At 31.5% G+C, this 12,500-nt stretch overlaps 1 protein-coding gene across 1 annotated transcript in view; it reads left to right on the forward strand.

Annotated features, from left to right (window-relative positions):
* The first annotated feature begins 1,699 nt into the window (after positions 1-1,699).
* LOC113807688 (endonuclease/exonuclease/phosphatase family domain-containing protein 1) overlaps positions 1,700-12,500 on the forward strand; it is a 17,160-nt gene continuing 6,359 nt past the window's right edge. Inside the window, exons 1-11 of the mRNA XM_070114969.1 lie at positions 1,700-2,046; positions 3,639-3,741; positions 3,873-4,042; positions 4,417-4,625; positions 5,053-5,256; positions 5,876-6,069; positions 9,201-9,333; positions 10,297-10,399; positions 10,730-10,834; positions 11,226-11,336; positions 12,398-12,500. The exon at positions 12,398-12,500 is cut by the window's right edge and continues 38 nt beyond it. Coding sequence (XP_069971070.1) covers positions 3,678-3,741; positions 3,873-4,042; positions 4,417-4,625; positions 5,053-5,256; positions 5,876-6,069; positions 9,201-9,333; positions 10,297-10,399; positions 10,730-10,834; positions 11,226-11,336; positions 12,398-12,500 — 1,396 coding nt within the window. The 5' untranslated portion in view covers positions 1,700-2,046; positions 3,639-3,677. The remainder of the gene's footprint in view (positions 2,047-3,638; positions 3,742-3,872; positions 4,043-4,416; positions 4,626-5,052; positions 5,257-5,875; positions 6,070-9,200; positions 9,334-10,296; positions 10,400-10,729; positions 10,835-11,225; positions 11,337-12,397) is intronic.

The raw sequence follows: 12,500 nt of genomic DNA on the forward strand, positions 1-12,500 counted from the left end.
TTCCCTTTCTCCTTCTTTGTCTTTGCCACTTCACTTCCCTTTTGTTTTTTCTTATTTTTCCCATTTTGACATTTTTTTGGTCTTTCATATTTTTCCCCTTTTTCCTCCACCTCCTTATTTTCCTTCTCATTCTTTACTTTCTTATGCTTATTCTTATTCTCCCTCTCCCCCTTTTCTTTCAACTTTTTTGTCCCATTTTTCTGATTCCTCTTCTTTCTGTTGTTCATCTTACTAGAAAATAAGTTTTTTTTTTTTTTTTTTTTTTTTGAACTGCCATGTGCTGTTTTGAAATTCTCAGTAGACTTTCTATGGTGCCACAGTGCATTTCTACTAAATGTTTGTGATAGACAGTTAGGCAAAGCCAAAAAACACTAAAGCTTCCTAAACAGTTATTTGGAGCGTAAAGTAGAATAAAGGAATTAGTATTACTTTCAGCAACATCAGATTTAGAAAAACATTATGGGAAATCCTTAAAGCCATTTACTGTACTTTATGTCTCCATTTTGCATTTACAGATAGTCCCTTCCCCTTCCCCCACCTTCTTGTAATCCGTTTTACGTAAGGAAAGGGTGTGGTGAGGCATATATCCCCCATGCATGACTTTGACCCAAATCTCTCGAGCTAGAAAAGGTTTCATAATCCCTAACTCACTCCGGAGATGCTCGGTCTTCACCACTTTACTGCTTTTTTGCTTCTTTGTTTCTTTTTTGTGTTATGATGTGTAGATGTTGCATTTTTCATCTTTTTCTTCCTCCTCCTCCTCCTCCTCCTCCTCCTCCTCCTCCTCCTCCTCCTCCTCCACAGTAAAATGCATTAGTTGATCTAAGAAATATTTTCATGGTGGTTGTTGTGAAGTTATTTGTTTTAGATTGGTAAATTTTAGCTCTATTTGGAAGGGGAAGAATAATCCTATTGTCTTTACTGTTATTATCATCATCGTTACTTGAAACAAATAAATAAATCTTCTTTCTTGTTCTCTTCTCATTTCATCAGTTTGTGTGTCTCCTTTATGTTTCATTTCTTTGGCTTCCCTTTTTTATACACTCTCTCTTATGTATAACTTTTTTTTTTTTTTTTTTTTTTTTTTCTTTTTGCTAATCTTTCCACGTGCAAGTTCAGAAGAGATATGTTTGTTTTGTTTTTTGTTTGTTTCCTTTTTATTTTTCATCTCATTGCCCATGTATCAGGGTACCTTACTTTTGCATTTATTTATCCATCTATCTTTTGTCTATTTGTCCTTCCATCCATCTATCTATCCATCTGTCTATCTATCTATATATCTATCTATATATCTATCTATCTATCTATCTATCTATCTATCTATCTATCTATCTATTTGTCTATCCATCCATCCATCCATCCATCCATCCATCCATCCATCCATCCATCCATCCATCCATCCATCCATCCATCCATCCATCCATCCATCAAACCACTCACTCATCCATTCATTTATTTATTAATTCATTGAGCCATCATTCTATCAGTTCAAATTCAACTTATCCATTCATTTATCCATTTTACATCTGTCTATCTGTGTATCCTGTATTCACATCTTAAAAACTAGCTTTATGGCAATCTGTCATAAGAGAATTTTGAGTAGTCTAAGAAAAAAAGTAGACTAATAATAGTCATGATAGTGATGATAATAATGAGAATGATAATGATACTAATAATTATGATCATGATGTTAATGATAATAATGATAATGATCATGATAATAACAATGATAATGATAATGATAATAGTAGTAATAATGGTAATAATAATAATGGTGATAATGATAATAATAATGGTGATAATTATAACAGTGATGATAATGATAATGATGATAATAATAATGACAATGATGATAACAATGATAATGATAATAGTGGTAGTAATGATAATGATAATGATCATATTTCTTCCTTTTCCAGGTAGATTCTGCGAACAACTAAGAATGGGAAGATGATTGTTGTGGCGAGCCAGCACGTAGACCTTAGCTCTGACTGCAAGTACGACCAGGATCTGCTCTTGTGACGCTCAGACATAGACATGAATCAGGTTTGTGAGATTTTTTTTGAATACTCTTCAAGGAGGGGGTTACCAACCTGGGGACCTTAGGGTACTTTGTGGAGGGCCATGAAGTAAAATGAAAATAATGAAGTCAAATTAAACCGAGTATCATCTCACTTGCAGTACCTATATATAATTATCTCTCACATATCAATAGGTATGAATCTTTTCATAAAGGGTTCTTGTCCCAGAGCTATTGACTTCATTCAGGAAAAACGGAATCCAAAAAGATGACAGAAACTGAATTGATTATCCCTAGATACTAGAAAAAAAGAATCTGTGTATGTCTCACATTTATGTCGTCAATGTTTTTTTTTATTTATTATTTTTTTCTGATATTTCTATAACTAAAAAGTTTCTTTATGCTTTCCCATTTTCATATATATGGGAAGAAAGGAGCAAAATTAATGAATCCCAAATGTTGTTTTTTGTGTATTTTTGTAAGCTTTCCAGTGGTATTAACAAAATTTTTTAAAATGATAATACTAATTGGTATTTTTGATGTTCTGTAACAGTTCATTGATATCATTTTAAAATCTAATATATCTATCAATCTATCTATCTATATTATATGTATATATATATTATATGTATGTATATATATATATATATATATATATATATATATATATATATATATATATATATATATATATATATGTATGTATATATATATATATATATATATATATATATATATATATATATATATATATATATATATATATATATATATATATATATATATATATATGTATATATATATGTATATATATATATATATATATATATATATATATATATATATATATATATATATATATATATATATATATATATATATATATATATATATATATATATATATATATATATATATATATATATATATATATATATATATATATATATATATATATGTATATATATATATATATATATATATATATATATATATATATATATATATATATATATATATATATATATATATATATATATATACATATATATATATATATATATATATGTATATATATATATATATATATATATATATATATATATATATATATATATATATATAGATATATATATATATATATATTTAAATCTATATATATATAATAATATATATAGTATATATAATATATATAATATATATAATATATATAATATATATGATACATATAGTATATATAATATATATGATATATATAATATATATGATCTATATGATATATATAATATATATAATATATATAATATATATAATATTTATAATATATCTGATATATATAATATATATAATATATATATATATATATATATATATATATATATATATATATATATATATACATATATGTATATATATATATATATATATATATATATATATATATATATATATATATATATGATATATATATATATATATGTATAATGTATATATATATATATATATATATATATATATATATATATATATATATATATATATATATATATATATATATATATAAGATAAGAGTAATGGCTGCAGTAATCAATCCTTGTTATTGGACTTTCTTCCCCAGTTTGTGCTGTAGTGACAAGAAAACCCTCCAGCCTCAAGAATGGGCCAGTGCACAAGTGGGGAGCTCCCTCCGGCCAACCAAGATGGTGTTGATGGAGAAATAGGTAAGGAACTTTATCTTTTTTTTTTAATGAAAACTCCCATAAAGGTTTTAGGTACATTTTATTTTTCATATGTGAGGTTCACAGTTGGTTGCAGCATATATGAAGTGTCACCTATCCACATTTTATTGCAGTTACTGAACGTCGTTTGTCGCTAGCGGAGAACATCTCTGAGAAAACGTCCAACCGGAAGTTCCTGCGGCGTCGATCTTCAACAACATCATGGGTCAGCTCAAAATTCGGGAGAGGGCGGAAGGCCAGGGACTTGTCGGCAGCTTTCAATCTCTTGGACTATGATGCAAAGGTGAGTTGATCCGTCCCAAGGTGGGAAATCTAATGTTCAAAAGAGGACCGTACCTGTATCTTTATGTGTGTGTTTATATGGATATATGTATATTTGTTAAATGAGGAATTTCCACTTTTTATATTTTCTTTTTCCGTTGTTTGCTCATTCACCTCTTTATGTCGCTCTAATGAGATACTGTTATGATTTTCCCTCTTTATTAGATATAGATTTGGTTGTATCCTTTAATTACATATTACATAATCAAGATATCATGCTAGCATATAGATGAAATTTTAGAAAAGAAATTATTTGCAATAGCCCTCCTTTCTCCAACTGTCAGTATTTCTTCCACATCATTTTAGTAATGTTTTCTCTCCACTTCTCACCAAAAGATTAATTTGGTGAACATCAATACTGCCCCAGAGGAAGAGCTCATGACTCTTCCTGGAGTGTCGAGGTCAGTGGCTAAAAATATTGTCGATTACCGCAATACGATTGGGGGCTTCCGGAGAGTCGAAGATCTGGCGCTAGTGTCAGGCATTGGCGCCAACAAGTTGCAGAATTTTAAAAATGAAATCACGGTCAAAAAGAAATCTTCCAGGTAAGATTTGTGTGTGTGTGTGTGTGTGCGTGCGTATATGTGTGTGTGCGTGCATGTATGTTTGCGTGCATGTGTATGCATGAGTGTGTGTGCGTGTGTGTGTGTGTGTGTGTTTGTGTTTTTTTGTGTTTGTTTTTGTGTGTGTATGTTGTGTGTGATTTTACTTGTTTGTTTATTTTATAATAACCTAGTTTTCCTGTCTGTTTTATAGCAAACTATAACTGACAGCATTTCAAGTGCTCTGTTTTGCGCATGGAAAATGTATCTCTTATTGTCATATATCAAATACAAAGAGCAGCAATAGAGAGCAAAATTTGTTGTGACAAATAGTAGAGCTCAAACACCACGGAAAGTATCAATCTTGGTGAATAGGACGAGAAGGGTTAAAATCTATTATTACTTAAAGATCACATTTTCTTCCTTCCAGTCGTTCCTCTTCCCGAACTCAGAGTGTAGATTCACTGAGTTGCGAGTCAATCCGGTCACAGAGATCACAATCCCAGTCACAAGGAGGCCGCAGTATACGTGGTTCACCAGTGAGAGTCATAAATGTTAATGCGGCATCTATCTTTGAACTCATGAACGTGCATGGGATGAATCAAGAAATGGCAGCCAATATTGTTGAACACAGGTGAGGTCTATATTTACGTCTTCCTTTTTGTTATGATTTTTCTCTTTCTTTCTTTTTCTTTCTTTCTTCCTTATTTTTTTTTTCTTTCTTTCTTATTTTTCTTTCTTTCTTTCTTTTCTTTCTTTATTTCTTTCTTTTTTTCTTCCTCTCTTTCTTTTTGTTTCTTCCTTTCTTTTTTTTCTTTCTTTCTTTTTCTTTCTTACTTTCTTTATTTATTTTACTTTGTTTCTTTCAATATAGGTATTGTTATTGTTGTTATTATTACCATAGTTATTATTATTTTATTATGATTATGATTGTTATGATGATGATGATAATAATGATACTAATGCTAATATTGATAGTACAAATATTAAAGAACAGAATTCATTGCAACAAGTAAAGAATAGAAAAAGTGTGAATGAGAACAAATGACACAGGCGATAGATGCAATTAAAGCATTTTCATTTAATCCAGTTGACAATTTATTTAAATTGCATCAGTTATACTTTTTATGTCTTTTTTTTTTTTTCTTTTCTTTTCTTTCTTTCTTTCTTTCTTTCTTTCCTTCTCTTTAGCAGTAGTAATGATTTATCCTTAGAAACCAAGCATGCTAACCCACACTGTCTCCAACCCCTAGAGAGAGGAAAGGTCCATTCAAAAGTATCGACGACTTGGTGAAGGTGAGAGGAATCAACAGCCGGGTCCTGAGCATCCTCAAGGTCTATTTGACTCTTAACGATCTAACGCCTTCCTCGCCACCCTTGAGCGATGTCACTTCGGTAGCGAGCTATAGCAAGGTCTACCAACGGAACCTCGATGGGAAGTTGTCAGGTGAGGCTGGACTGCCGTGATTTCATTACTCTTTGTTTTTTTTATTTATTTTGTTTTTCAGGGGAGGAGGATTTGTTTTGGACTTTTAGATTTTTAGATTTTTATGTATGTGTTTGTCTTGTGGTTTGGTTTGGTAGAAGAAGAACAATGCATAATTGTTTTGAGAAGATATAAACTAAGGGAATCACTTTTGAATGTTTGTAGATATTTTTGCATCTCTCCTGTTCCATTAGTAGTAGAATATATATATCTATATCTATATCCATATATATGTATATGTATATATATGTATATTTATATGTATATGTATACATATTTATGAATATATGCATATAGAAAAGTTATGATAATTTTTTCACTTTCCATTAAGGAAAATGAAACCCTAGTTAAGGAGTAAAGAAAATTATATAATCATAAATACAACTGTATCTCAGAATTTTGATCGTAGAATTTGAACTGTATCTTTGGGGTTGGGAAATGTTCAGTGTTTTCAGATTATGAATGTGTTCATGAGAGTAATAATTTTTCAAAACTATTGCCATATGATTGATTCTTTGTTAATATAGAAGTCTTAGAATGTATTCAACATGTGAAATGAAAGTGAAAGGAAATAATCCAAGCATGTAGAATACCTTCGTCATTGCTACATTTGTGATCCATCGAAAGCTGTCTTTCAGGGCACGCATCGCCCTGTCATATTGTGTTTAGAAGGGTGCCGTACCTTCTTGACATTAGAGATTATAGAAGTAAGTTAATAAATGTGAAGACCATTGAAAGTAAAAATGCACATTGTTCCCTTACATTTGCTTTATTATTCTGCACTTTGTTATTCATGGATTTGTGTAACATAGAAGTTATGTGGGACAAGAGGAGTTAACACATTATTGCTGCTTTGGATAACAGTGCACATCAAGCACACACCAAAGGCATTATTTTGCTTGTTTTTATGATACACCTGTAATGTAGTACACATGTAGTGATGAACGTTTATTATTTCCAACAGTATACACTAGTATTGTTGTACTTCACACTGATCTACAAGTATGCAAAATGCTTTTGATTCAGCTTTTGAGAAAGTATTATACAGTATTAGTAAATGGGATTTGAGTACTGTTAGGTCTTTGTATATTTTGTTTGCTTGCTATTCTATTGACGAAAATTAATGGATGAAGATATACTGATTAAAAAGCATAAATAGTGTACAGGGAAGACACTTTGCTTTGGTTTAGGTGATTTTTTACATACATTTGTTTTATTCAGTTATTTTTTTTGTTCAGTTTTATATGAAGTAGGCTAAACTTATTAACTTTTCTTTGGGAACTGTTGTACATAAAATGTATATTGATATTTTATCTGAAAAGTATTTATTCTTGTGGTGTAAACTGTAGGTCTGAAATACTACACATTGTCCAAGAAATCATCAATAATGAATATTTATTTTACATCACAGCTTCACAAATTCCTTACCTTTTTACATATACTATTACAACAAATTTGTTAACCAGTTGGAAATGTATCTGACAATGTTTTTGTTCTTAATCACAACCCTTTCTGGACTTTCTTGAGATGCAAAGGCCATGATTTACATTTAGACAATTTTTTATATGATAGGTATTATATTGATTTCTTGATTTATATTTAATGAAGTGAAACAGATATGATGCTATCCATTTGGCAAGACTCAGATGGCTCATGTGAAAGCAAATCCTTTTTTTAATCCTTACCCATTACCCTGATACTGTAGTCCAATACTTCAAGTAGGCTTGGGTATTTACACTTTATTTACACTGTTTGTTATCATTTATAAGACACCATCAAACTTGCCCTCACTATTAGTACTTTGTTCATAGTTCCTAGTGTCACATGAAAGGTCACTGCCCACCTCATCCACCTGCTTGAAATTCTTTGATTTTTTTTTTTAATGTGTCTGTTTGTTGTCTAAACCTAATCACACAAAATACTAAATGAACAAAAAAAGAAAATAACTGAACAAACAAAGGAATAAGCAAGTTGAGTATGTAATTGTATTTTTTATACATATACTATAAACATTTAGATACATACAAGTATGTAAATGGGTATATGCCGCTGTATACACATACACATGTTGAGAAATATTTTTGATAATCATTTTATTTGTCACAGAATATCATGTTTGTGTATAACCTGTTAGGCAAACTTTCATTTGAAAGCAACACAGTGGGACATACTCGTAAGTTTCAAGTGAAATAAGTAGTGTATGTTAACCTTTTCTTTAGTATTGAACTCTACTGCCTATAGGGATGGATTTGTTAACTGCAGGATGTGATATGGAACCAAAGAAGATTTTGCCTGCTTTTCCCACTTGGTGTTTATGTAAACAGTGCCTTATGGCTCCTCCCATTTTTTGCTGGCACAACACTAATTATAATTGAATTCTGATGTGGTATGGCATCTAGATTTATTTTTTTCCTTCATTTTACCTCATTTTGCAAGAATGGCCAATTTTCCAAGGATATTGTAAAGCAACAAAATTAGTGCATGTGCACTAGTGATTAGGTCTCAACCTAAACGTATATACTTTTACCTCAAATGTGAAAAATTGTAGCTGTCATAGAAAATATGAATATAATGTGTATTAACCCTTTCATAACAGAGCAGAGACTTGCTTACTGCATCTTGCACTGGGAGAGTTTGGTGCAACTGTGCAACTGCTCGCCAGGGTTATTGTCTGACATACAATAATATTTCTCTCACCATAGTCTTATAGTTTGCGTAAATTATTTCAAAGTGCTTTTGGAAGAATGTGCCAGGCAGTAGAGGGTTCATAGGGCAAATTAAATGTCTTTTAACATATTGGTTTTACTTAAACACATTATTCATTTGATTCAAGTTTTACATTTACCTGTATATTTATAAAAAATATGTAGATAATGACACAAAAAGTGACATGTATGCAAGTATACAGAGTAGCACAATCACATGTAAGTATACATGTTAAATACAAGCAGATACCAAACTGCTCACAAGAGCACATAAATACAAATATAACAACCTTATATACTTTTGTTGTAAAAGCTAATGACCATTATAGAAAATTAAAAAATCACCATGGGACTTTGAATAATTCTACAAAATTTCTTATAATTCAGGTCATCGCAGAACCCATTCTGCACCACTAGACAGTGAGGACACAACAGGGAGAATTTCCAGCAGTTTGCAAAGTGGTGATCCAAGGATGTCAGTGGACTTCTACACAGAGATTTTTGAACTCCTTTCAGTGAAGTAAGTTGTTGAAAGGGAGGAAGTTCATCGAAATCTGGTGATGAGTGTTGTTAGTGTAGAATGTCAGTGATTTGTAAGTCAAAGGAATAAACACATGCACAAACACAATGTGTACACACAAATGAAAATGAAACTAGCCACGATGAGAATTGAAAATAGGCGTAAAGTTTTGAACTCTTCACGAGTTCCTCTTCAGACAAAAAATGAAATGGAATCATTTCGGTTTTTGTCTGAAGAGGAACTCGTGAAGAGTTGGAAACGTTACGCTTATTTTCAATTCTCATTGTGGCTAGTTTCATTTTCAAGGGAATAACTTGACAGGTATATTGTTTACCATTTTAAGGTGACAGAGATAAGTAAGTGAAGATGAATGTGTAGTTTTGTTAAATCTATTCCAAGAGGGCAGGGTTCCACAAGGGAGAGATTTATTAGTATTTAAATGTAGATTGTGACTTGTTGGGCCAAGCCATGCATGATTTCCACCCCCTAACAGTGTCTGCATAAAGGGAACTCTTGTTTTTTAGTAGACTAGTTTATTACTGTACATTTAATTCCCTCTGTATTGTTTATCATAAATATAACAATGAATACTCATAGTACAGGAAATGCTGGCACAGAATGTCACAAAATTATTCCAATTCTGTATTGAGCACACTCACAATACCTCCAAGCTGGCTGATGAACATATTTAAGCATATTACTGGGGTCCTTTTTGAGGAATGTCTAAGTGTATGTAAGTTCTAGTTGGTCTCTAAGTTAAAAAATGTGTATATACTCCTATGTAGCATGAATTACATATTATTTTAGATACCATTTACATTTTCTTTATGTGCAAATTGTATTGATTAGGTGAGTAAGAAGCTGTTTAGTTCTGTATATAAATGATAGAATATGAATTGATGTTGCCTTTGAGAACAGTGATATTTTCACTAGTTTTGACAGTATGCCTTGCATTTTCTGAAGGTCTGAGCGGCCCATTGTAAGAGACGTATTCCAAGGACAGCATAATGGACGTCCAGCGATTAGAATTGCCACATGGAACCTCCAGGAGTTGACGAAAGAAAAGGTTTGTAATCCTTCCAAAGAATTATTCAATTCATTTCTTCCATAACAAAGGAATTGATTAGTTTATATATATTACTGCTTTGCATCCATTCACACAGAATTTGTTCCTTTGCATAATGTTAAAAATTGGAATCATTTAATAAGTTTAAGATTTTTGCAACTAGTCTAGGAATGACATGAAATATGTTAAACCTGCATTACAAATCATCAGAGTTATTTCCTGTTAAAGCTATTCTTAATTTCTCAAGTTTTATAACATGCAAAACAAGAAGAGAGACAAGTAACATCAAATAACTTGTTCCCTTCTCTCTCTTTTTCTTTTCGTGACCAGATGTCCAATCCTGGGGTGCTGGAAGTGATCTGTCGCACAGTGTTAGAGAATGGGTTTAGTATCTTGGCTATCCAGGAAGTGGGAAGCAAAGACGTTTTAGAGAAAGTGAGTGGGTAGCTTTGGCTCGTCATTCTGGTTTCTGTTGTTATGTTGTGTTCTTAGATTTGATGTTTATTTTAGTTATTTTTAGAAATATTTATATTTCCTATTTATTAGTTTTTGTTGTTGTTACTAATGGTAATTGTTAATATTGTTATTACTGTTAAAATTCTTATTTTTGTTGATGTTATTGGTGTGATTATTAGTATTCTTCTAATTATTATTAATATCATTATTGTTATTAGTAATGTTTTATTATTGTCTCATCATCATCATCAGTTATTTTTTCTTTCTTATATTCTAATATTTTTTGTTATGTTTTTTTTTCTTGTCAGTATTATGTTACTGTTGTTGTTGTTATTACCATCCTTTTCACTATCTTCATTATTTTCTGCAGATCTGCTCGGAACTGAACCAAAGCAGCTTGCGTCGTGTGCGTGAATGGGGAGGCCCTAAGGGAGAGTGGCGATGGCAGGTGTCAGAGGAACCAGCGGGAAAAATGTTCCAGGTGAGAGTGAGGGAGTATGAGAGAGACTGTGAGTGAAAGTTAGAGAGAGTGAGAGTGATATCCATTTCCTTGATTATCATAAGGAATGACATAAACACCATTAGTTAAGTTACTCTGCTTTACTGACAGATATATAAACATGAAACTGTAATACTTCAACAAATCCTCTCTGTATGTCACTTCTGTTCACCGAAACACTGATGTAGTCACTCTGAAAAAGTGACTACATTATAGGCACCTATGATGAAGTTAAACCTTCAAAATTATGATATTATTATGAATTAAAGCAAAATAAAAGCTTTTACGTGCCAAATGTCGCTCACAAACAACTGATCGAGTTGGGTGCAAACGGGAAACTGCCAATGCGCACCAACAATCCCGTTATTACATCCACTTGCCAAACATTTTTACCTATCAGCACAGGGCTAATGAGGGACATTCCATCTTAAAATGGCCAGGCCTCCAGCGATAACATAGACCATCCCCTGGAGCCCCAGTGGATGCCCTACTTTTCCTGGCTGAATCCTGCTTGCCAGTCCTTAAATCTACTTCTCCTTGAATTCCCAGCAAGACTTCATGAAATGGCTTTCCACACTGCAGAAACCACACTGAACACCTTCATTTTTCCTCACTTTATCACAAGACTCCAACCTATACCCCACAGATCCACAGAATGTACACCTTGGAGCAGTTTGTGTGTGTGTGTGATTGATTTATATTTATGCATTGATTTTTGTGACAAGAGTTATGATATTTTTATGACAAAACAGAGGGTAGGTTTAAAGTTTCTTTTAACCTTGTTTACTGGAAAATTGCATATCAAAACCTCAAAGAGTAAATGAAACTTATATTTCTTGTACTTCTGAATTTTCAATCAAGTAACTATCTGCTTGTGGTGCCTAGTGTGTAGTTCGGTGTGCCTTGGGATAATCCCATTGTAGTGTTCTTGAAATAGTATAGAAAAAAAATTGTAATGTTTGAAATTTTTTAAAAACTACTTTGTCATATAAGAAAGTCCTATTTGTCACTTTACACTAAATAATTACTTTGTTTTTACCCAGGGTTCGGAATATGCAGCCTTTATATACAACGTTCGTCATAATGTTCAACTTTTGTCTGCTTGTCTTCTTAATGTACACAACAACAACAACAAAAAAGCCAATA

The sequence above is a fragment of the Penaeus vannamei genome, chromosome 36, assembly GCF_042767895.1.
Source record: "Penaeus vannamei isolate JL-2024 chromosome 36, ASM4276789v1, whole genome shotgun sequence".
Classification (NCBI taxonomy): domain Eukaryota; kingdom Metazoa; phylum Arthropoda; class Malacostraca; order Decapoda; family Penaeidae; genus Penaeus; species Penaeus vannamei.